Consider the following 25,603-nt stretch of genomic DNA (forward strand, 5'->3'; position numbering starts at 1 on the left):
CATAAAAGATGCAAGTAGGTGCCTCTCATTTAACACCCCACTTTTCTTTTGGAATGATTTTTGGAAGAGCCAGACAAACATAAGGAATCAGAGTTAGAATTATAGAATTTACTACAAGATGGAATGATGGCCACCAACGTGGACAGCTTTGGAAGGGGATTAGATAAATTCACAGAGAATAAAGCTATCGATGGCTGCTAATCATTATGGCTACATACTTACCTCCCATATCAGAGACTGTATGCCTCTGGATACCTGTTGCTTGGGATCATGCATAAGAGAGGGCTATTACACCCGTCCTGATTCTAGGCTACTCATAGGCACTTGGTTAGCTGCTGTGAAAACAGTATGTTGGACTAGGTGGGCCTTTGGTCCGATCCAGTACAGCTCTTCTTATGTACCAATCAAAGTCATAGTTGTAAAAGCAAGCTATAAACATTATCCAGTGTCTTTATTATACTACATGGGATATGTACACAAGTTAAAGCTACAGGTGGATATTTGATTACAGACTTAAATGCCAGAAAGAAAGAAAGAAAGAAAGAAAGAGAAGGGATAGCTGTGCAGCATCGACACCATCAGACATCACCAGGCAAGTGCACAGCACTTCACAAACCTCTTTAGCATGGACAAATCCATGACTTAAAACATAGTCCCAATAATCCAGTTACAAAATGTTTTCCAAGCCATTCCCTTTTATTATGAATTTAGGACTATGAATATAAACTAGGTGTGGCTCCCCAGTGTTTGTATTCTCTCATGCCTTATCGGAATTTATATCAGTACCAATTATTAAAAACCAAGCAACCCTAAAAGGCTATCAGCCACTAGAAAAGCACCCAAAACCTGCCAGCCATGTGGCCTTCCAGAAAGAGATTTCACTAATCTAGAAATATTTAATATGGAGATGGAGGAACACACAGAACCAGGAGTCCAAGAGTAGCAGATGCTTCATCGTCAAGGGGGGGATTGCCATCTGTTTTGAGTTTTATCAGCTGATGGAAGCTGGTTCTGAATTCCCATTGGTTGCAGGTTCTTCCTTTTTACCCTCCTCCAGTCCCGGCCCAGTTGTCACAAGATGCTGTATATTCTAGTAGAAACAGAGAGGATAAAATTGACAATCGTATCCTATGCTTTTTTTTTTATACAGAAACTGGACCTAGTGTGTTCCTATGCAAAGGATGCAATACAGCAACTCTAGAATCAGGTCATACCCAGGCCAGAGAAGGTGCTTTCTCCCCTTTTGTTGGATGTTACTCCCCAGTGAATTGGCTAATCCATTCAAACATTCAAAACAGCCAACAGACCATGGGAAAGATTTCCTCTGGGCACCTGCTTGAAACCAATGGTGACAGCAAACCATTAGCCTTCAATTCAAGGCCTGCAGAATGGATCGGTTTCGATTCCTGGTTGGTAAGACAATTAAAAGTCTCCATTTAAGAGGGCATGGGAGGAAAACAGTCTTTGTCTTGAGCAGAATTGAGAGAACAAATATGTGCACAACAAACAGGTATAAGCTGAACTCATGTAAATATATATACCGTGTTTCCCCTTTTTTAAGACGTAGCCATAAAGTAAGCCATGGCAGGATTTTTAAACATTTGTGAAATATAAGACATACCCTGAAAATAAGACATACCTCCATGCCGTGTGGAGCGAGACCGCCGAGGGCCCCAGCCAGCCAGCGGGACTCAGAACGCCGGCTGCAGCAGCAGGAGGCCTGCCGGCTTGGTGCCTGGAGCCAGCTGCTGCTGCAGCGGCGAGCGCGCAGAGCACCCGAGCCAGCGGTTTTGCCTCCGCCCGGCCGAGGAGGCCTGCCGCCCAGAACCGGTGGCTGCAGCGTGGAGCGTGCCAAGCGCTCCGCAGCATCGAGCGCTTGGAGCGCTCTGTCGGGCCGGGCGGAGCGCTTGAGCCAGCGGCCTCCGCTTGACCCGGCCGATGAGACCTGCCTCCCTGCCGCCCAGAAGTGGCGGCTGCAGCATGGAGCACTTGGAGCGCTCTGCAGGACTGAGCACTTGGAGCGCTCTGTCGGGCCGGGTGGAGCGCCTGAGCCAGCGGCGTCCGCTTGGCCCGGCCGAGGAGACCTGCCTCCCTGCCGCCCAGAAGTGGCGGCTGCAGCATGGAGCACTTGGAGCGCTCTGCAGGACTGAGCGCTTGGAGCGCTCTGTCGGGCCGGGCGGAGCGCCTGAGCCAGCGGCCTCCGCCTGGCCCGGCGGAGACCTGCCTCCCCGCCGCCCAGATCCGGCTGCTGCAGTGTGGAGCGCGCCGAGCGCTCTGCAGGACTGAGCGCTTGGAGCACTCTGTCGGGCCGGGCGGAGCGCCTGAGCCAGCGGCCTCCGCTTGGCCCGGCCAAGGAGACCTGCTTCCCCGCCACCCAGAACCGGCAGCTGCAGCGTGGAGCACGCCAAACGCTCCGCAGCGCCAAGCACTTGGAGCGCCCTGCCGGGCCGAGCGAACCACGTAAGCCAGTGGCCTCCGGATCGGCAGAAATCAGGGGCCTGGGTGGGAGGGCGACTGGGGTGTGCCTTTTGGATTCTTGCATTTTCTTGTTTTCTTCCCTTTTTGCAATGTACAGAAATGCAAACTATATCTTATCATCATCACTATTATTACAATTTCACCCCTCCGTTTCTTTTCTGTGTGTGTGTGTGTAATTGTGGAACCCTCCCGGCCAATTGAGAAATGCACAGACGTCTTTCCTTAGTTCTTTACAACCATTGAACTCTGTTGTCTGTTTAAATTTCACATTTAAAAAGGAAGATAACTGGGTAGTTTCCTTTTCCTTTTAAAAATATTATCTGCAGCAAAGCAGAAATGGGCACAAGAAACAGGAGGTGTGGACCTTTTGGGTTTGCTTTTCTCAGGGTTCAATCCAACCCCACCTTCCCCAGCTGCCGCCTCCCCACCTTTCCTCCCCAGATCGGCTCTGCCCCATCGTCACGTTGCTCAAAGCGTAGCGGATGGGGAGGGCTAAGGAGAAGATGTTCATCCAAGCCAGGCTTTCAGGTGCTGCTGGACTCCAACTCCCAATAGCCAGCATGGCCAGTGGTTGGGGATAATGGGAACTGCAGCCCCACAGCATCCGGAGGGCTGGGGGGTTGCTCTGGAACTTCTCTCCCTCCCTCCTTTTCCGTCTCTTTCCCCTCTCTTCAGACACTCATGTGCTGCATCTGCTTTGGGGTAACTTGATGGTAGAATTTGGGCTAGATGACAGGTAATAAAAAAATAAGACACCCCACTGAAAATAAGACACCCTGTGTTTTTTTGCGAGAAAAAAGTTATAAGACGGTGTCTTAAAAAAGGGGAAACACGGGTATATATTTAGCAGAATGCCACCAAAAAACGAAGATGAGAAAACATTAAAGAAATAGTAATAAAACATTAAAGAAATAGAAATAGAAATAGAACCCAATCACGGTTCTGGAAACTCAAACAAACAGCATCAGCCACCTGCCAGCTCCTAACCCACTGCCCACCCCTGCATTAATGCGCCAGGCCAGCTGTGCAATGTTACACGGCTGGGGGACGGTCCTCTTCCCTCCTCCAACATACAATGAGCAGATGGCTAATCCCCTTGACAAACAAGCATGGGTTGCCTCTTCCTTAGTGGCTAGCCTACGCACATATTCAGGCTGACTTCAAGAAAATCTTTACAGAACAGGCAATCTCATTGGACTTTAGTGGAGGCAAGACCTTCGCCAGCAAACCTTAATGCACTCACACCCCATGCAGCTTCTTCCAGGCCCAGCTCAGTACCTGTGAGGGTAGCTCTTGTAGCAATTCTGAAGCAGAAAATGCCGTTTGTCTGGGGAAAAACACTCTGCCTGGCTGTGCTGTCTGGTTCAGAAGTCCTTGTTGAGCAAACTCTTCACTTGGTGGCACATTTGTGGGGGTTTCAGCATCACTTTTGTTTAATAGGTTCTCAAGAGAAGTAGAAGGATCAGAGAGCAGAGGAGAAGGGGGGCATTGCATGCCATCCCCAACAACATCCAAGTCCTGTCACAGAGAAATCCAAACAAACCATTTTGAGATGTGGCAAAACGGTGTTTCCAGTCCCCCTCCCTTAACCCATTCCTAATAGTATTTCAGCTTCTTCTGAAGGGAAGCAGGAATCAAACAAAGTCAGCATGTGCTGAAAGTAAACATGAAAATCAGACTGACATCCTTATTTTATTAAAAGGCACACAGAGTCTGCTTTTTAGCTTAACAGTCATTTTTGCAGACAGAGAAAGGAGATGCTTGTGATTCCAGAACAGCCACTTTGATAAAATGAGACAGACCATAGCTGCCTCTTGATAGGGTTCTACCTCAAAACAGAATAGTTTCAGAACAAATATATGGACACTTCTATCTAGGGAGATTTTGATTTTAATTGAAACAGCAAAATAATGGCATAAATGCCATCAGGGATCATACAAAGCTGCCTAGGGCTTTGCAGCTGGAATCCAGTGTAACCCAGAAAGCAGCAGGGATTAAGCCCCAACGTTCCTCTTGGAAAAGATATTAAAGACCCACACAGAAGCTCATTAATACACTCTACTCCCCACAGAAAATGTCCCCATTTGCAATCACATGGTAAAGCCACCATCCCAGTGCTTGCACTTCAGAACAAGTTATGTATGAGAAACTAATCTGATCAGTGTTCATTGTACCCAATAGACCTTGTTGAACTACGTGGCAGACCTCCAACTCCCTCCCTACAGTGGGATGTAAGCTGCATGAATGTGAAGAGGGTCCCTACAGAAGCAGTATGGCCTGATAGGACTCAATATCCCCCATTACACAAGTCTCCACAAATGTCCTTATGTTCAGCATAAGCCTGACACCATCACTATTTTCAGTACCACTTTCAGAGCTGGCCCTAGAATGAAACTGCTAGCTGATTTTACACTATTATTTTTAGAAGACAGACATTTCAGTCAGCATGCTGTGTTTTTATAAAGTACACAGATTTAGCAAATACACAGGCCATCCTAGTAATCCAAGGATTAATAACCCTTATGGGATAGAGAAAAAGCTGCTTTTAAAAAAAAGCATTTAAATACGGATTTTAAAGGTCTGATGTTTTCAAAGAGTTACAAAAGGTTCAATCTAACCCTTTATATGAATAGACAAAATTACTTCACTTAAAATTCAGTCAGGGCAAGGAACATGACAACAGGCCATCAATTCAATGCCCTACACAAATACAAGTGTTTGCTCAAAATACATACTGAGGAACCCACAATTTCATTCTTAATCTATTTATTTTAAAACATTTATGTGTTGCTTTTCTAGGCAAAGCTAAAACTACATATTCCAAGACAGCACACCTCCAAGAAATGTACATCTGCAAGCAGCTGGGAGACCACACATCCCAAGTGCCCCCCCCAAAAAAAACCCACATGTATACACAAAGTCAATGTAGCAAAGAAAACTAGGTTTTCCACAGGTGTAAGTGCCTCTATTTAACATGGAGGAAGAAGCATTTGATCATACTATGCCTCCATTCTCTACTTTAGCTCTCCCTTCGCTTGTTATAAAAGGAACTTTCAAGTGTCTTCATTTTCTCACACCCACTAATCTCTTTATCCCCCTCACTCTTTGTTCCCCAGAAAGTATTCTCCTATTAATCCAAAATAACACTCTTCATGCCCCAACAGCCTCCTTTCTCCTTTCTTGCTTCCTATGCCTGGAAGTCTCTCGGAAACCCTCTAAATGTTTGCTCAATCAGCTTGATCTTGCACCTTGAGTTTTCACTCTGTTCCCCTTCAGTTGTCAGTTTAGCCTATTATTTAGACTGCAAACCTGAGAATAGGGTCTGCTTTATTTTAATGCACCAAATTTATTCAAGTCCTTTAGAAATACCGACAGGCATGGCATTAGCAACCTACTTTTTCAAGTGACACACTTTTTCCTGTACTCAAAGGTCAGCCCTGTTCACCACGCCCATGGTCCCTGCTTCTCCTAGATAATCCATGCTTTTGATGTATCAGAACTCTTCCCCCTTATTCATTTACATGTAGCTTCAACCCATGTCATTACTGAAGTACTCATACCCAGGTTAGAGGTAACTGTGCCTTCTGAAGTGCCATGGGCAGGTGCTGCATTACAATTCACTTACATCACTGAACTCCAGCGGCAAGCTCTCTGTGGGCCGGAGTTCAGCTGCGCTCAAGTACAGATCCATGGAAGCAGCTTCCAGCTCCTCGGGAACAGACAGTACCTGTTCAGGAACATACATCTGAGGTGGTAGCTGGAGATGGAGTGGGCAGCAGGGGTCTTCGGAGAGGCTTACAGGCACTGGCTTGCTGCAGGGTGCTTCTTCTGACCCTTGGCACAGCTTAAATAGAAGCTGGTTGGTATCCTGGCAAATATCTAAAGACGCAGTCAAAGGAGACAAGCAAGATTCGCGAAAAGGCAAGATCAGATGTTCCAGGACATGAGAACTAAAAGGAAGTGTTAAAAGCAGACTTTTAGTAAGTCAGCAGGCCTGCAATTTTGTATGTTTCATTAAAAATAATGAATAATTTGCAGAAGAGTACATAAGATATATAGAATGGCAGGTGACAGGTCCCTATTTATTTCCATTTTCCTTGGAAATACTTCTATTTAGAAGAAAATATCAAGGTGCACATCTGAACTCCATGTGCAGTATCATAATCCATACATAAATAATCTAGAGCACCTTAAATTTACTGTAGCAGTACACCGCCATATTAAGGGGGAAATGCTGGACTTTAGCCTCAAAGTAAAAACCAGCTTATAAACTCATGGGGCTTGAATTTTTAGTAGATAATTTTTCTTCTGCATATCACAACTAGTAGTCAGCTGTGAGCAAACCAAAAGCAGCTGAATAATTAATGCAGGAATAGACTACTAGGATAATATAACACAAAGTCAGCAGCAAATTATGTCTAAGTTCAGAAAATAAGATTTAAAGATCATCCTGGAACTGGAACTACTCAAGTATGTGATTCTGAAGGGATCAGTCTTGTTTCAGACAGTGACCTTATTGTAGTTTGAGGTTTGCTTGTTGCTTCCAACTGAACTGGCTGTTCTAGTCTAAAGCAATTGAACAGCCAACAGACCATAGGAAGACATTTCTTTGGGCGCCTGTTTGAAACCAGTGGCTATAGCAAGCCAGCAGCCTTGATTCAGGGCCAAAACAAAAACAATTCAATTCTTCTCCTACTTCCAGAACTACTAATACAGACAACTGATAGGTTAAAAGGATACGAGTAAGGCAGTGTCTTGTCATTGGAAGAGACTGGTTGGAACATCGAACATCATCCACAAAGGCCAAACACCTCTGGCTAGAACGGGTGGTGTGTGCCTGCAGAGCACAAGATAATTTTGCAGGCTGTTGGTGGAAAAGCTGCTACCTCTTACAGGAATACATTCTTCCATTCAGAAATCAAAATACACACAATAGAGAATCATCTCAACATCTCTTTCCACATGTATTCGTAATAATGTAAGAGGCTGAGCCGATACAATAAGTTTGTGCCCTGTTCAAAACAAAGTGTCATATCTGAAAATCTTCCAACATTTCAGAGCAAAATCACAAAACCCACAATTTCTAGCTCCACTGTGCCTAGTAGGTACAGAAGCACAGCCTGACTCAAGTACCTGCTGGGCAGCACCCTCAGTGACCAGCATTCTGCGTTCCTTCAACTGCCGGTGTAGAAGAGCTTCCACACCATAACGCTGCCGATATCGCCTCAAGTATTTCAGCCGTTTCAGGTTCTCACGTTCTTTAGCCAGAAGTCCCTCTGGGCCTGTCAGGAGGCTGCTACCTGGAAGACACCAAGGAAGCATCCTCAAGGCAGACTCAAAGCACTGCCCTGATTCTTGTCAATCCCAACAAAGCACCTGCTAGTTTAGTGAACCTCTTTTGAGAAGATTATTTTTTACTTGAGCTCAACACTTCCTTCTTGTTTATAAAGGTAAAGGGACCCCTGACCATTAGGTCCAGTCGTGACCGACTCTGGGGTTGCGCGCTCATCTTGCATTATTGGCCGAGGGAGCCGGCGTATAGCTTCCAGGTCATGTGGCCAGCATGACAAAGCCACTTCTGGCAAACCAGAGCAGCACATGGAAACACTGTTTACCTTCCCGCTGTAGCGGTTCCTATTTATCTACTTGCACTTTGACGTTGGCAGGAGCTGGGACCGAGCAACGGGAGCTCACCCCGTCACAGGGATTCGAACCGCTGACCTTCAAATCAGCAAGTCCTAGGCTCAGTGGTTTAACCCACAGCGCCACCTGGGTCCTCATTATATTACACTCAATACAAAATGCACACAAAAACAAATCTGTACTAAACCCACTATCCTGGATCATCAATGTCTTACTATGAAAACCAGTAACATTTCACACAATTTTGAAAAAATTGTCTAGGAAAAGCACCAAGCCACAAGATTATACAGGATCCTTTCTATATTTCTCTGCTTGCAGATTGTCCCATGGAATGCTTTATGCCACCTTTAAAGAGCAACTGTTTCAAGACAGCTAACTTGTAAAATTTTGTAAAAGAACCTGTAGAATTGATTAGTGGTAGGTGTTAGGAAATCAAGTTTTGATACTGTGTAGGGAAAGTTACCCAACTGGTGTTACAGGGTAGTCAACTGTAGGTGTATTTAACCAGAGAAAATACTCTTCACCATTTAAACTTCAAGGAATTGTATACTATTTGTTAGTAACTGCAGGAGTCCGCATCTCCTTTGATGCTTCCATCAGGTTTCCAAAGTCATGTGTGGAACAAGTCCCACACTTGTGGCCCTGCCAGAAGCCTGTGCAATGGGGCCTTTGCCCCCTTCCCCATATTGCCTCTGGGGGTTGGGAGAACCCGCTGAAGAGCAGGAGAGGCAGGTCGTTTCATCAGGCAAGCAGAAATGTTTGTGCTGACACAGCAACCTGCTAAGCACTACATTGAATTCCTTCCTATGCACTCTCCTACCATTGGGGACAAATGATGCTCAATACTCCTAACTAGGATTTGGAAATGTCCTAGCTCATTGGAAGATGACTTATGAAAACAATTTCAGTAGATATAACAAGTAATGAAAAATCTACAGAAATACTTGTCAAGCATTAAGCATTCTAGCTCTTGGGAAACTGCTTTCAGATTGTCCTAATGAATTTTAGAACAGCTTTAGCAAAGCCTCTGAGCTGCAACCCAATAATGCTTATGTACAGGACAATGGCTGTTTACCTATGGCCTCATGTTCCACCTTGCGGCTGTGTAAGTACCGTCGTTTTTTCTCTTTCAGGAGATGTTGAAGTCGTTTGAACTGATCAATATATAGAGACTGCAGCCGGATGAGTTTTTCTCGCATGATCAGTGCCACTTCCTCAGCGGTGTACACACCAGCATGTCTGCAGAAACAGGATCCGATTTAATAAGGAAGCAATCCAAGTCACATTTTCTCAAGTCATTAAAAAGGAAGAAAGTAGTGTCAAGTAGCAAAAGGAAGCCATTTAACAGCAAAGCACTGAATCAGGTAGACCTGTGACCTTCAACAGGAATACTGTATATTCCTGTGTATAAGACTACTTTTTAACCCAGGAAAATCTTCTCAAAAGTCGGTGGTCGTCTTATACGCCTGGTCGTATTTCTTATAGGGCGAGTATATCCCAAACTCTATATTTTGACTGGGAAAGTTGGGGGTTGTCTTATATGCCCAGTCGTCTTATACGCCGGAATATACTGTACTTAGAGCAGGATTTTCGTTAACCTTTTAAGAGAGGATGCTAACTTGACAAACTCAACACAAATACCTGGAGTGGCTACAATGGAGATGGCTTGGTTCTAAAGTTAAAACCACTTTTTGAGCCATTTTAAGGCTTCAATTGAGCTGCTGTTTGTAATCACAATTAGAGAGGTTAGGGGATAACATTTCTTTCATAACAGTAACCTGGCCAACGCCTTAAGGATACAACAAACAACTGCTGTACATTCTGGGGGCTAGCACATGGAAAAGGGTGCTTTCACACATATATAAATGAACGTATGTGGTGATGCTGGTTTTATATTTTAGTTATGATTTTCTCATCCTTGAGAAAGTTTTCACTTTTAAATGCAGCCTAAATATATATTTTTAATGAAAGTGTCTGGGCACAAAGGAATTCTCAAAGTCTATCGATCTATTAATCTGATCTCATTTTTTGACAGAATTACAAGCCTGGTAGATGAAGGGAACGCTGTGGATGTAGCCTATCTTGATTTCAGCAAGGCCTTTGACAAGGTGCCCCATGATATTCTTGTAAAGAAGCTGGTAAAATGTGGGCTAGACAATGCTACCATTCAGTGGATTTGTAACTGGCTTACTGACCGAACCCAAAGGGTGCTCATCAATGGCTCCTCCTCATCCTGGAGAGTAGTGACTAGTGGGGTGCCACAGGGTTCTGTCTTGGGCCCAGTCTTGTTCAACATCTTTATCAATGACTTGGATGATGGGCTTGAGGGCATCCTGAGCAAGTTTGCAGATGACACCAAATTGGGAGGGGTGGCTAACACCCCAGAGGACAGGATCACACTTCAGAATGACCTTAACAGATTAGACAACTGGGCCAAAGCAAACAAGATGAATTTTAACAAGGAGAAATGTAAAGTACTACACTTGGGCAAAAAAAATGAAAGGCACAAATACAGGATGGGAGACACCTGGCTTGAGAGCAGTACATGTGAAAAGGATCTAGGAGTCTTGGTAGACCACAAACTTGACATGAGTCAGCAGTGTGATGCAGCAGCTAAAAAAGCCAATGCAATTCTGGGCTGCATCAATAGGAGTATAGCATCTAGATCAAGGGAAGTAATAGTACCACTGTATTCTGCTCTGGTCAGACCTCACCTGGAGTACTGTGTCCAGTTCTGGGCACCACAGTTCAAGAAGGATACTGATAAGCTGGAACGTGTCCAGAAGAGGGCAACCAAAATGGTCAAAGGCCTGGAAACGATGCCTTATGAGGAATGGATTAGGGAGCTGGGTATGTTTAGCCAGGAGGGAGAAAGGTTGTTTTCTGCTGCTCCAGAGAAGCGGACACGGAGCAACGGATTCAAACTACAAGAAAGAAAATTCCACCCAAACATTAGGAAGAACTTCCTGACAGTAAGAGCTGTTCGGCAGTGGAATTTGCTGCCAAGGAGTGTGGTGGAGTCTCCTTCTTTGGAGGTCTTTAAGCAGAGGCTTGACAGCCATCTGTCAGGAATGCTTTGATGGTGTTTCCTGCTTGGCAGGGGGTTGGACTGGATGGCCCTTGTGGTCTCTTCCAACTCTATGATTCTATCATTCTATTTTCGGACTGCTCAAAAACAGAACTGTCAACTAAGATTGCATTTGGATAGCATGACTATACTGTATCTGCTCCAGAAGTGCAAGAATTAAAATATCCACCTGTCCTGGAAAACAGACCCTCTAGCAGAAGGGAGGTGGAAAAATGGATATTGTAAGTGACTCTGAAAATGGCCAATCTTAAAATATTAAGTTGGAATGTGAATGGTTTGAATGAAAATGCTCTTTCTTTTTCAGACAGTCCCAGTAATGGTTAAGGATGATTGCCTCAAAAGATAGCAAAAGGATATTTCTAAATTTGTCCCGGGGGGGGGGGGGCAAAAGGTCAAGGATTAAACATAAGATACTTACAGATACAAAAGAAAGAGGCGGCTTTGTCCTCCCAGACCTTAAATTATATTATGAGGCTGCATGTTTGGTTTGGATTAGGGACTGGATATAACTGGAAAAGGAAGAAGCATTAGATTTGGGAGGACGTGATAATAGATATGGATGGCATACTTATGGTATGGGAAAGGGAAAGTACATAAAGGATTTTATAACCATATAATTAGGATATCATTAATGAGAGTGTGGGAAAGGCATAAGGATTTAATAGAACAAAAAACACCTTGGTGGTTATCACCAATAGAAGCTTCGCTACTCAAACCGCTTGGCAAAAAGGGAAAGTGGCCTACATATCGAGATCTATTGAAATATCAAGAAGGAAAATGGAAATTAAAAGACTATGAAGAAATTAAAGAAAACCAACATTTTCAGAGTTGGTTGCATTATAGACATTTAAATGAGATGTTCAAGGAGGATTTAAAAAAAGGGTTTAACTATACAATCTCCATATTTCAAAAGGAGGTTATAGAAGAAGCAAAACTATTGAAGAAAGCATACAGTAGTCTTCTAGAATGGGAAACAAAAGACAAGGAGGTCAAATCAGTCATGATTAAATGGGCACAAGATATAGGACACAACATACAATTTGAGGACTGGGAAAAATTATGGAAGCTGGATTTGAAATTTACAGATTGTTCTCTTTTGAAGGAAAACTACATGAAAATGGTGTACAGGTGGTATATTACACCAGTAAAAATGGCAAAAATGTGTAAAACCGGGTCAAACATATGTTGGAAATGTAAAGAAAAAGAAGGTACTTTATATCATATGTGGTGGGAATGTAGAGAAGTAAAAAAATTCTGGGAGAAGATATATGTATAATGAATTGAAAAAGATGTTTAAAATGACATTTGTAAAAAAAAAAACAGAAGCATTTCCGTTACGGATTCTAGGACAAGACCTGCCAAGGAAAATAAAGAACTTATTTATGTACGCTACAACAGTGGCAAGAGTCTTGTTAGCACAAAGATGGAAGAATAAGGAAATCCCAATGAAAGAACAATGGCAAGAAAAACTGATGAGTTATGCGGAGTTGGCAAAGATGACATACAAACTACGTGAGAAGGACAACTGTGACTTCAAAGAGGAATGGGAACTTTTTACAAACTATTTAAAAAGACAACAAAAGGATTTGGACTCCTTGGCAGGTTTTGAATAAACACACACAATTTATTAGTAGAAGATATGGTAGATAATGTAAGGTACAATTTTATAACATGCAGAAAACAGTATGTACAAACAAATCAGAGGGGAGCTGAGGGAAGTCTTGAGAGGGTGGGGGAGGGAGGGATGTGAGGGGGAAAGGGGGGAAATTGTAATTGGCTTTGTGATTGGTAATTTGTATTGTTTAAAAATTCTTTTTCTTCAATAAAAATATTATATATCTATATCCTCTAGCCATTCTCTTATGCGGTACGTCATCCAAAGGCCACCACATTTTTCCTGAAGATGACTTATATTGGAATGAAGTTCTCAGCATCTGTTGACAGGAATTCTTAATTATGATGTGTCATACAACAGCAATTCACCATTCATATGACTCACTTAAGGGGGTCCTCCTGGTCACTGTCAATGCTATCTGCTTCACTGTCGGGATCTCCTCTCCATGTCTGATCTACAGTAAGAGGCTCCTGCTCTCCATCACTCCAGCTGTCCTCGTCTGAAGGAAGAATAACCCATTTGTTATTTGGAGAAAAGTTTTCTTAAGGATCTAATTCATGTGGGTATCCCTGGAGCATATGCTATGCATTAAGAAGGGCGGGGAGGAGAGAAGGAAAGCCAAAAGGTGGAGGGGGGGGAAGAGAAAAGGGATGGTCCTACCAACTAATTCTGGTTTCCATTGTCCAACAGTTCTACATAATCTTAAGAGACCTAGCTTTGATCACAGAAACAAACTGCACACTATAACCAGATTGGGCACATTGCTGCAAGACAGCCCTATAAACATTCTTCCTCTTTCCCAGTACATTGGGCTGCTCATCCTATGACACAGAACCAAGAGATTTGGGTTTTTCTTAAATAAAAAATTAGTATTCATGACCACATACGAATGAGCATAATGACAAATCAGAAATCAGAAGACAATTTTTTTTTTGGAAGTTTACCAGCTTTATGATTCTGCAAATCTTGTCCCTTCTACAGTTCAATAGGTTGCTCATCCTGACATTTTGGCCAGCAGGTTATAAAAAGCAGCATTGGGAAGGGCATGTAACAAAAAACAGCATATATAAAACAGCACTGAGTGAAAAATCTAACATCCACTGCTTCCATCTTCTCTCTTGGATGGCTTTTACTTTTCAATGATAATTAAAAATATTTTTAATTAGGATGTAACAGACCCTATTTTAATGACCAGATCAATGCCATCACCACCTATTCAACTTACCCAGTATTCTGCTAGCCTCACTGCGGTTACTCTCTGAAGTCTGGGAGCCCAGTTCTGTCTTGGCATAGGAGCTCAGCTGACAGAGAAGGGACTCCCGCACAGGACTAGGGTTGGACTTCTTTATCTGAGCCTGCAGTGCCAGGGCATTTCTACGAGCATGTTCAGCACAAAACGATACCCTAGATGGGGAGGCAAAAGAGAAACCAACCTTTTCTGGCTCCCAAATACAAACCTTTTCTAAAGTAGTACTGATAATAAAACAATCAGCAGTAAGTATGTTTTCATTTTGTGTATAGTGTAGAAATGAACACAAAACCTGTTGATGGCAGCCTAGATTCTGAAACTGAGCAAATCATTTACAACAGCTGCAACCATTGCTGGACCAGAATAGCTTGTAACTGCATTACTTCTTTGCAGTGTATGTGGGGCTCTCTTTGCAGTTGTCTCTCAAAAACTGTACATTATGCAGTATGCTGCAGCAGGACTACTAACAGGAGTGAAAGCCTACCACAATTTTATTAAAGATCTGCACCAGCTACAGATTTTTTTACTGGGCCAAGTTCAAGGCTTTACTATTAGTATATAAAGCCCTTAACTGGTTAGGAATCATAGAATCATAGAGTTGGAAGAGACCACAAGGGCCATCCAGTCCAAACCCCTGCCAAGCAGGAAACACCATCAAAGCGTTCCTGACAGATGGCTGTCAAGCCTCTACTTAAAGACCTCCAAAGAAGCAGACTCCACGACACTCCTTGGCAGCAAATTCCACTGTCAAACAGCTCTTACTGTCGGGAAGTTCTTCCTAATGTTTAGGAACAAGTGTGTCGTGGCCCAAAAAAGGTTGAGAAACACTGCTCTGGGGTATTAGCCACCCCTCCCAATTTGGTGTCACTGAGCCTAGGGCTTGCTGATTGGAAGGTCGGCGGTTCGAATCCCCGCAAGGGGGTGAGCTCCCGTTGCTCAGTCCCAGCTCCTGCCAACCTAGCAGTCCGAAAGCATGTCAAAGTGCAAGTAGATAAATAGGTACCGCCTGCCCCGGTGGGGAGGTAAACGATGTTTCCGTGCGCTGCTCTTGTTTAGTCATGCTGGCCACATGACCCAGAAAAACTGTCTGCGGACAAATGTTGGCTCCCTTGGCCAGCAAAGTGAGATGGGCGCCGCAACCCCAGAGTCATTCACGACGTGACTTAACTGTCAGGGGTCCTTTACCTTTTTTTTACCCAGACACATAATTTAGTTATCATATGATTGATAAGCGGTTTTTTTAAGGTTTTACATAAAGCACTTAGAGGGAGATTTTTATTAAGCAGTTTATAAATTTTTCTAATAAAATAAACGCTCCATGGCAAAATAAAAAAATTCCTTCCAGTAGCACCTTAGAGACCAACTAAGTTTGTCATTCGTATGAGCTTTCGTGTGCATGCACACTTCTTCATATACTCCATGGCAGTTTGTTTTTGCTATGCATACAGGTAACCAGCCACTTCAGAAATTGATCTGGATATGCCACCTAATGAAGGCATGCCCAGAGCAAGGACTCATGCAGTAACATAACATGAGTATGAATACTTGGTACATCTCACAACTTGCACATGTTTAAGTGATGTGATTTCAACTGTACATGGATGAAGCCTGGTCAGCTCTCCACAGATAATCTGAACATACGTAACACATACCCATCCTTTTTCTCAGGCTTGGGAGCTGCGCTTGGACACCTCTTCCCATTCTTTGTGGAAATGTAGCTGCATTGCTTGAAAGGCGCATTCCTGTCTTCAAGAATGTGCTTTATGCAGAACTCGTGTCCTTCCAAACGAGGCTGGGAGCACTGCCGGTGAGCAAAGGCACATGACAAGGCCTCTTGGGGCCTTGGCACAGGGGTGAGTCGTCCCCGACTTGAAGGCAACACGTGGATGCGAATTCTGTTCATGTCAGCGTCTGCAAGGAGCATCTTATTAATCTCTGCAGCACCACTGACACAGAGGGTGTGAATACATAACCATAAGAACGCGGGTGGGGGGAGGAACCTGTTAAATCTATCAGTTTCCAGGCACAAGATTTCAACCTTGGCCTTCCTCAGCTTTATCGAATTACGATGGAAAAAAAATATCCAAACTCCATCCAAGCTGCTCGAAGTTTTGGGAGAAAGCAACGTAATGGGGTCTCGCCCCCCACCCCTCCCCCTCCCATTATGGCCCTTTTCCTTCTTTAAGTTATTAGGGCAGACTTCTTGATTTTCTTGCCTTGTGGTTAAATTAATATATATATAGAAGGTAGTGGAGTGTGATGGGGGGAGGGAGACAGCCGTTGTAGAAAATTGAAATGGGGAAATAAAAGACATCGCATTTATTCTTGCTGAGCTCCCCTATGGGAAGAGCTGGCCACCTCCCGCCAGGGGCTTCGCCCGAGCTCCCCACCCGCAGCCGCAGCTCCCACCTTCGGCTTTCGTCTCCAAACCACCAAAGCCCCACGGCACACGCCTGGCCAACGAAATGCGGAGCAGTTTGCCCACTAGAAGCGGGAAAAAACGGAATAAAACGATACATTAGAAACAACGCCTCACCTTGGTCACCCCCGCCGCCATCTTACCTTCGCCTCGCGCTTCAGCAAGTCCTCCCGCTCGCCATCGCAAGCCAACCCGAACGGGAGGCAGAGAGCGGGGACGGGATTGGTGGATAGGTGCGTCACTCGAGCGAAAAAGCCCTCCTGTCTCCCTCTACCTCTCTCCTCCACGCCCAACGGCGCGCTGCCAGTGGGCGGGACCCCACTAATTTACTGGCTGTAGCTGCTGCCGCTCACGGTCGTGACCATTTCATCACGTAAGAGGGCGGGGTTGAAGTTAGACGCTAAATGCCTGACCTCGCGCTGCGTTCAGGCTGGGGAGGAGCGGACCCAACATGGCGCCCTCAGACTGCTGTTGGACTCAACACAACCCACATCAGTCGCAGCCAGCATGGCCAAGGGATGATTATAATTTATTTGTTGCATATTTACCCCACGTTTCCTCTAAGGAATGGGCATGTGGGATGAGTTTTAATGGGTAGGAGAGGATATACCGGTACTGGTTGCAATTTATCCCTCCAGGCGCTCACGCTGCGTGAGTTGAAGAGTTTTTTCAAAAGTCCATCGTTGGTATCAAAATTCAAAGCATAGAAATTAGGCTGCTAAACCTTGTTTTGAACAAGTCTAGCTATGAAATAAGCTGGCTTCCCTGTCTTATCCTTGTTAATAAAGAATCAGGCAACTACTTGGGAAGTTTAAAAAGATTTACCTACTTTTAATCATGGATTGATTCACAGTACCTGTAAAAATCTTTCCAGACAAAATACTTATATTTGCAGTACAACCAGCTTCAGACATGTTATACCGTACTAAAGCTGGAGCAAGCAGAAGCATGCCTGCTCTAACCTGGTCAAAGGAAGTGAGGAACAGGAAAGACTATATTGCTCTTCCTTTTCCAGGTAAAGAGGGGAAATGACATTACAGAGTGTCCTCTCTACCAATTGTATATCAACATAGCTGCCAAGTTATCCCTTTTTTTAAGGGATTTTCCCTTATGCTGAATAGGCTTCCTCGCGAGAAAAGGGAAAACTTGGCAGCTATGTATCAATGGCCTGAACATTGGCCTATCAGACATCCAGCTCTGTGGAATTAGCCCCTCCTCAAACTAGCTAGCTAGAATATGCATTTGTTAGGTTTGGCTGTTACCGGTAATCTCCCACAGGTCTTACATAAAAAAATTCCTTCAGTAGCACCTTAAAGACCAACTAAGTTTTTATTTTGGTATGAACTTTCGTGTGCATGCACACGAAAGCTCATACCAAAATAAAACCTTAGTTGGTCTTTAAGGTGCTACTGAAGGATTTTTTTTATTTTACTTCGACCCAGACCAACACGGCTACCTACCTGTAACCAGGTCTTACATAGTTCTCCACATGCTGGGAGTGAAGAAGGCACCCACATTAGCTACCTCTGTATTATGGCATACATTTTTGTGGACTAAAACCAATTTCACCAGATATGTGGAATATGACCCTCAAGTGGCAGGTGTGTGGGCAAAACTTTGAATTTATCAAAAAACAAAACAAAAACCTCAACAACTTTGGTCTGCCCCAAATGGCTGGGTATTGGTGCAAAGTTCCATTATTATCATGGGTGTAGTTGTAAAATGAAAAGGTGTAGGCATGGTTTAAATGTGCTTTCCCCTTATACCACCCATAACCCCCTTCACTGGCAGAACAGCTCCACTGGCATATTGGGAGACTTCTGCAGTATCAGTGCTATCACGCCAGAGGTGGCAACAAGAAAATGGGCTTCTTCAGTAGTGCTCCCTTATCTAAAGAATGCTTTCCCAAGTGAGGCTTACTTGGCACTGACACTGACACCTTTTGGGGCACTAGACAATCTAATTTCTTTTGCCCCCCAGGCATTTGTTTTTATTTGTAACTATCTGGCCTGGCCACACATTGCTGTGGCTCATCCCTGTGACTCCCCTCACTCTGTCTTGACCTATGACCTATTCTGCCCCTCCCCCGGTTCATCCCTGTGACTGTCCCCACCCTGTCCCGACCCATGAGGCATCGTTCCCCCTCCCCCTTCACATCCCTGTGACTGGTTCCAGTCCCCTCCCTGTAACCCCTCCCCCCACCCCTCGACTCATCCCTGTGACTCCCCCCATCCCCCTGCCCGCCCCCCTGCGATTTTCCCGGTGGCGGCGTATCCCGGCCTGCATGTCAGGTATTCGTTGCTGTGGCTTAGTCTGTTAAATGGGCCCTCAGAGTTCCCCTTCAGACTCCTCCCCCCACCCTGGCTCATCCCTGTGATTGGCCCCACCCTGTCCTGACCCATGACCTTTCCCACCCCTCCTCCCCCCTTCCCCACCCAGGGGAACCCCCACCTCTATTCAGCCTAGTCTGCAAAGCTGAGTTCGGCCTCGTCTGCAAACCTCTACTCGGCCTAGTCTGCAAAGGCTGCTGTGGAGAGGGAAGCTTTCCTACCTGCAGTACCAATTTAGCCGCCGCTAGAGGCCGCTGTTGTGCAAGGTCTCCTGATTCTGGCTTCTATTTCCCAGCATGCACTTTAGGGTGAGTTGTGTGTTCTGGAACAGGGTTTTTTGGAGGTCTTATGTGGCCCAGGTGTGACATTTGTCTTTGCAAACTTTCTAAGATCCTTTGGACATTTGCATGGGATGTTGTGTCCAAATTTGAATGCAATCGGTCAAGCAGTTTCGGAGAAAAGTGGAAACCCACCCACATGCCCTTTTTACATACATATATATATATATATATATATATATATATATATATATATATAGATCAGGGGTCAGCAAACTTTTTTCCACTGTCCCTCAGACCTTGTGGGGGGCCAGACTATATTTTGAAAAAAAAATATGAAGAAATTCCTATGCCCCACAAATAACCCAGAGATGCATTTTAAATGCATTTTAAATAAAAGGACACATTCTACTCATGTAAAAACATGCTGATTCCTGGACTGTCTGCGGGCTGGATTTAGAAGGCATCTGGCCCCCGGGCCTTAGTTTGGGGACCCCTGATATATATTGTCTGCTTTCCTTTAGGGTTGTGGTGAAAGTGTTGTTTTTAATGGTTTAAGTACTTACGGTATTATACTTGACCTTTTATTATTTTTCATGTTATTTTGTGCATTTTACTATTATTGGTTTAAGTCACTTAGAGATGTTTGCCTAAAGCAACAAATATGCATAATAATAGTTCAGTCTCTGGCAGTATAGGCAGACTTCCACCACTATTGCATTGCATCCTAGCAGAATTGCTACTGAATTTGCAGTCCATACTATCATGGCATTTCATGCAACTTTCAGTATGCCTTACATTTAAGCATGTTCTGATCACCTCATCTGTCTCCTGAGAAATCTCTATGTGGGACAAGAAGCTACAGTTAGAACTGGATATGGAACAACTGATTGGTTCAAAATTGGGAAAGGAGTATGACAAGGTTGTATATTGTCTCCCTGGTTATTTAACTTATAGGCAGAATTCATCATGTGAAAGGCTGGACTAGATGAATCCCAAAACGGAATTAAGATTGCCGGAAGAAATATCAACAACCTCAGATATGCAGATGACACAACCTTGATGGCAGAAAGTGAGGAGGAATTAAAGAACCTTTTAATGAGGGTGAAAGAGGAGAACGTAAAATATGGTCTGAAGCTCAACATAAAAAAACCCCCAAGATCATGGCCACTGGTCCCATCACCTCCTGGCAAATAGAAGGGGAAGAAATGGAGGCAGTGAGAGATTTTACTTTCATGGATTCCATGATCACTGCAGATGGTGACAGCAGTCACGAAATTAAAAGATGCCTGCTTCTTGGGAGAAAAGCAATGACAAACCTAGACAGCATCTTAAAAAACTGAGACATCACCTTGCCGACAAAGATCCATATAGTTAAAGCTATGGTTTTCCCAGTAGTGATGTATGGAAGTGAGAGCTTGACCATCAAGAAGAATTAATGCTTTTGAATTATGGTGCTGGAGAAGACTCTTGAGAGTCCCATGGACTGCAAGAAGATCAAACCTATCCATTCTGAAGGAAATCAGCCCTGAGTGCTCACTGGAAGGACAGATCGTGAAGCTGAGGCGTCAGTGCCCTGCAGAGTTCATTGCAGTGAGAAATAACAGGCTGCTAAATTTGCATTTTATTCAGACTTTTTCCTTTGTGTAGAATTTAGATTGCCTAGGAATGGAGTTTTAATAGATTTTCTTTTAGGTTTAATTCAGGAGTAGGAATTTTGGCCCCCCATATGTCGTTGAACTATGAGTCCCATCATCCCTAACCACTGACCATGCTGGCTAGAGCTGATTAGATTTGTAATCTAGCAACATCTGGAGAGCCACAAGTTCCTCTTCACTGATCTAGTTACAGGTAGGTAGCCGTGTTGGTCTGAGTCGAAGCAAAATAAAAAAATTCCTTCAGTAGCACCTTAAAGACCAACTAAGTTTATATTTTGGTATGAGCTTTCGTGTGCATGCACACTTCTTCAGATACACTAGAAACAGAAGTGTCAGACCCTATATATATACACCACCACCCTCTGTATATATATAGGGTCTGACACTTCTGTTTCTAGTGTATCTGAAGAAGTGTGCATGCACACGAAAGCTCATACCAAAATATAAACTTAGTTGGTCTTTAAGGTGCTACTTTCACTGATCTAAATACTGTATATGCAATAACTCAGTTGGAAACAAGTACCAGCTATTTACTTTAAGTTACTTCCTCCTAATATATAATCAAGGTAACCAAGAAAAAACTTAGTACTTTTGTTTCAAATTGCATAGCTTTTTCTGAAATGCTCATTACATATTTGTGAATCAATAAAAGAGTGAATACAGTACAAGGGATGTATAATATACAAATGATGGGCTACTGAACATTTAGTTTCAAACTCCCCAAGTGCCAAGGAAATACTAGTGCATACCTGTGTCACCAAGCTGCCTGAGGCAAGAATATTCTGTTAGAACACCCAGTTCAAAGATGTAGTGAGCATTATCAAGTAGGCATCACTCCAGTGCAACTGTCACTCATTTAAATGAGGCTCACACAGGAACCTTCAGCAAGCCCCACAAACATACCGGTAACACAGGTTGTGCAGAAGCGAGAGTTAATCAATAGCAGTCGACAATTGATCACATGAAAAAAATCTAGTCGTGGCTTCCCGCTTCCGGCAGTGAGAAATGGCTGACTCCCATACGATCAGACCTCAGCTGTGCCAATAATTCAGGGTTGATATGGGGGTAATTAGCCCTGGCAGACTCCCCAGGGTGGGGGAGGACTGTCTCGTAGACTCACAGATTGTCCGAGATTGTCAGCTTGCATCAAGGTGCAAGCGGCAGGACACGGCTGGCACTCTCTGAAGTCACTTTGTAGTGACTTGAGACAGTAATTTGGGATAACATAAAGTGCATCTGTTTGCAGAATTTCTTCATTATGAGCGAGAGAGAATCCTAAATGGATGTCTAGCAGCCCCCCTTCTAGGGCCCAGAAGGGGGGGATTATGTGGTCTCCAAAAAACTGGTTGATCGCCAAATGACTTATATCTGTGGAATACAGTTCATTTACATTGCAATATTGCAAACAGTATGCTCAACAATTTTCAAACGAAAGGCTTGGACAACAGCCCGGATTGGAATAATTTAACAACATGGGAGTTGCTGCGTCATTAAACTTTAAATGATACACTTGGACAACAGCCTGGATTGGAAGATTGGAATGAAGTCAGGAAAAGCTGCACTGGCAAATAGACATATATACAAATAAAGCTGTATTTGATGGATTAAAGGATATACGATTTCTGACACGATTGAGAATCACAAAGCCAGGGACGGAGAACTTTAAAGCATTAAGATCGGAATGTGGAAAATATATGAGAATAACTGATCGTGCAGCAATGGCGGGCGCCGTTCTCAACTGATGAGAACGTGGTGCTCCCGAGGCAAGGGGGGACTGCTTCAGTGCAGCGGCCCCCCAGAAGAACCCCCGAATCGAGTGTTTCGGGGAGGTGGATCCGGCAGATGCCAGAAGCGAGCTCCCCCCTCCCTCAGCTAGTCTATTTTTGGGCGGTGAGAGAGCAGGGGGTTTTGAGCTAACGTGCCACAACGGAGCGTAGCTATCTTGGAGGCACGGAGCTGCGATCCTGTCAGGCAACATCGATCGGTTCTTCCTTAAAATTGAAAAATTTGAAGACATTGGATACCGTGAGTAAAAGGAGAAATTCAAGTAATTTTTTTTAAAATTGGAATGAATTGGCCACGGGAGGAGATTTAAACAGGAAGCCGATCTCCGCCATTGAGAGGACTGTAATACAGTTAATTTGCCTATAGCCGGAAAATTGAAAGGAACCTATTAATTACCAAGGATTGGACTCAATTTATTAAAATCCCTGCAATTATTATTATTATTATTATTTGGACTGGGGAAAATCTCCCTGGAAGCTGGTCAGGTCCCTGGAGGAATCAGCGAGCCATTATGACATCACAATAGAAAGGAATTTGTTTATCTCTTTGAGACTGAGAACTGTCAATTGTGAAGAGTGTAAAATATAAGGCTGTGTATAAGAAGTTTGACAATTGGACAATTCACAAATGGACACAAGAATTTTAGGACATGAATAATTTAAAAATGAGACTATAACCAGTTTGGATATAAACTCGGTCTTTGATGTTTTTGGAAATACAATCTGCTCTGTTCTGTTCCCATGAAATCTGAGATGAACAGGATGCCTGTAGCCATAATATCACCTGATGGCCTGGACTTCCAGAAGGAACTTTTGGAATTGCTTTTGGACTTGAGAGATGAATTGTGTCAAAATAATATATTGTTGCGTGAAAGTAATATACAGTTGTGTGAATGGCGTGAAAGGAATCAGAATTGTCTGGACAGAGAAAAAAGTTTAACAGAGAATGAAGTCAAGCAAGAGGAACAATCACCAGTCTTCGACAATGTAATTGATTTTTAAAAAAACGAGGAAGATACATGGAACATTGTTCCCCCAGTGAGGCAGGGGGGGAACAGAACATCTGTTTGATCCAAGGAGTCCCCAAAGAAGAACCAGCATAGAGTAATGTCCTCCCAGTGAGAGAGGGAGGGCAGGATCCATACTGGGGTCAGAACCTAAAGGGAATAAAAACTGAGAAAGGGCTGGAAAATGGAATTATTGCTGGATGGTTTTGTACTATAGTATTTAAAGAATACTTTAAACCAGGTGGTGCTGTGGGTTAAACCAGAGTCTAGGGCTTGCTGATCAGAAGGTCGGCGGTTTGATTCCCTGCAACGGGGTGAGCTCCCGTTGCTTGGTCCCAGCTCCTGCCCACCTAGCAGTTCGAAAGCACATCAAAGTGCAAGTAGATAAATAGGCGGGAAGGTAAACGGCGTTTCCGTGCACTGCTCTGGTTCACCAGAAGCAGCTTTGTCATGCTGGCCACATGACCTGGAAGCTGTCTGCGGACAAACGCCGGCTCCCTTGGCCTATAGAGCGAGATGAGCGCCGCAACCCCAGAGTCGGACACGACTGGACCTGATGGTCAGGGCCTCCTTTACCTTTATTTAAAGAATTGGGGAGGCATCAGGGGATGATTGAGGAAGAATGGTGGGTAGGCTGGGACAGGGTGGGAGTGGGGTGAAGGGTAATAATGGATGTAACTTTTTTTGATTGATTTAGATGGTCCGAAAATGGAATGACATATGGAACTCACTGAAGAATCTGGGAGACCCTTCCAGGGGAAGGGGGGCTAAATTTGTTTTAATGTGTTTAAATGTTAGCATGTTAAAAGAAATAATATTTAAATTTATGGAAAGTTCTTGGTAAAAAAAATTAGGCTAAGGGGAGAAATAGAAGGGAAAATAATTTTTGATTTGGATAAATTCATTAATTATTGGTGGAGAATAGATGATTCTAGAATAGAATATTTGAGTGTTAATGATAAAATGTGTTAGAATAATTTAAGACATAAGATGAAAACTGCTTACTGTAATTGGAATTTTAAAATGGACCCAGTGAGGGGGGAATTGAGGAAGTCAACAATGTTAAGTAAATAATTTAAGATTTGAGATGTTTTTCTTTTTTATGTTTAATGGTTGTGTTTTTGAGTTTTTGTTGTTTTGTATTTGGAAAATGAATAAAAATTATAAAAAAGAAAGAGAATAACAAGAAGGCAGGAATGAAGTTATTGGAGACATACTTCAAGAGGTCCAGACTATGGGAAGCCCGGAAAAATTAATAATTAGGATTGTAATTTGGTTTTTTACATTTTAGTTTATTGTTTTTATTTGGATTATGATTATGATTTGATGGATATGTTAATTGGCTGTTTTTATTGGAAAATTAATAAAAAATGATTTTTTTTTAAAAAAAGAAAAAAATCTAGTTGTAAAACAATCCATTCTGGAAGTCCATTCGACTTCCGAAAACGTTTGAAAACCAAGGCCTAGCTTCTGATTGGCTACAGGAGCTTCCTGCACTTAATCAGAAGCAGCAACGGACGTTCAGCTTCCAAAAAACGTTTGAAAACCGGAACACTTACTTCCGGGTTTGCAGTGTTTGGGAGCCAAAATGTACAAGTACCAAGGCATTTGAGAACCAAGGTACGACTGTATTTCTTGATACAGGTAGGTAGTCGTGTTGGTCTGGTGTAGTCTAAACAAAATAAAAAAAATCCTTCCAGTAGCACCTTAGAGACCAACCAAGTTTCTCATTGGCATGAGCTTTCGTATGCATGCACACTTCTTCAGATATTAAAAAAAACCTATTGCAAATGGCACTCTTTCCCATGCCCAGCAATATATATTTTTTTATCTTCCACACTATTTTATCTAATATGCAGCTTGAAGATGTGTTCCAATGATCTTACAATGTGGCTTACTACTTTGTGAAAATGGTATTGTGCTACTGCTACGGGGGGGGGGGGGATAATTAGCCCAGCATGGCTGGCCACTTCCCTGTGTCTGCCCCACTCCCCAGACTGCTGTAAACAGAAAACTGGGGCAGTGAAAAGCAGTTTGAAGATAGGTAAAATCCC

The 25,603-nt window shown here is 43.5% G+C and overlaps 1 protein-coding gene and 2 non-coding genes across 6 annotated transcripts; all 3 read right to left on the reverse strand.

Moving 5' to 3' along the window:
- Positions 1 to 432: 432 nt before the first annotated feature.
- Positions 433 to 16,769, reverse strand: KANSL2 (KAT8 regulatory NSL complex subunit 2). Of its 4 annotated transcripts, none has more exons than XM_035101188.2 (10): positions 16,636 to 16,769; positions 15,726 to 15,984; positions 14,050 to 14,228; positions 13,209 to 13,323; positions 9,197 to 9,360; positions 7,612 to 7,778; positions 7,219 to 7,315; positions 6,104 to 6,357; positions 3,757 to 3,996; positions 433 to 1,090 (listed from the first exon to the last, which is right to left on the reverse strand). In XM_035101188.2, exons 2-10 carry the CDS (start codon positions 15,974 to 15,976, stop codon positions 992 to 994), a joined length of 1,566 nt encoding a protein of 521 aa, XP_034957079.2. In that variant the 5' UTR covers positions 15,977 to 15,984; positions 16,636 to 16,769; the 3' UTR covers positions 433 to 991. The 4 variants fall into 4 exon arrangements, with proteins under 4 accessions (XP_034957079.2, XP_034957091.2, XP_034957071.2 ...); XM_035101200.2 differs by having other exon boundaries at positions 6,206 to 6,357; positions 16,610 to 16,724; XM_035101180.2 differs by having other exon boundaries at positions 16,610 to 16,724.
- Positions 1,249 to 1,384, reverse strand: LOC118081642 (small nucleolar RNA SNORA2/SNORA34 family). Its single transcript, XR_004692109.1, has one exon. It is a non-coding gene; the product is annotated as a small nucleolar RNA SNORA2/SNORA34 family (small nucleolar RNA).
- LOC118081641 (small nucleolar RNA SNORA2/SNORA34 family) lies at positions 7,011 to 7,146 on the reverse strand. Its single transcript, XR_004692108.1, has one exon. It is a non-coding gene; the product is annotated as a small nucleolar RNA SNORA2/SNORA34 family (small nucleolar RNA).
- Positions 16,770 to 25,603: the final 8,834 nt, after the last annotated feature.

This window comes from Zootoca vivipara, chromosome 2 (genome assembly GCF_963506605.1).
Source record: "Zootoca vivipara chromosome 2, rZooViv1.1, whole genome shotgun sequence".
Lineage (NCBI taxonomy): Eukaryota > Metazoa > Chordata > Lepidosauria > Squamata > Lacertidae > Zootoca > Zootoca vivipara.

Coding starts and splice junctions, on each gene's coding strand:
- KANSL2 (XM_035101188.2), bottom strand. CDS start 15,976: ATGAACAGAATTCGCATCCACGTGTTGCCTTCAAGTCGGGGACGACTC. Junction 14,229..15,725: donor AAGCCTGAGAAAAAGGATGG/GTATGTGTTACG, acceptor CTCCCCATCTAG/GGTATCGTTTTGTGCTGAAC. Junction 9,361..13,208: donor GACCAGGAGGACCCCCTTAA/GTGAGTCATATG, acceptor CTGTTTCTGCAG/ACATGCTGGTGTGTACACCG.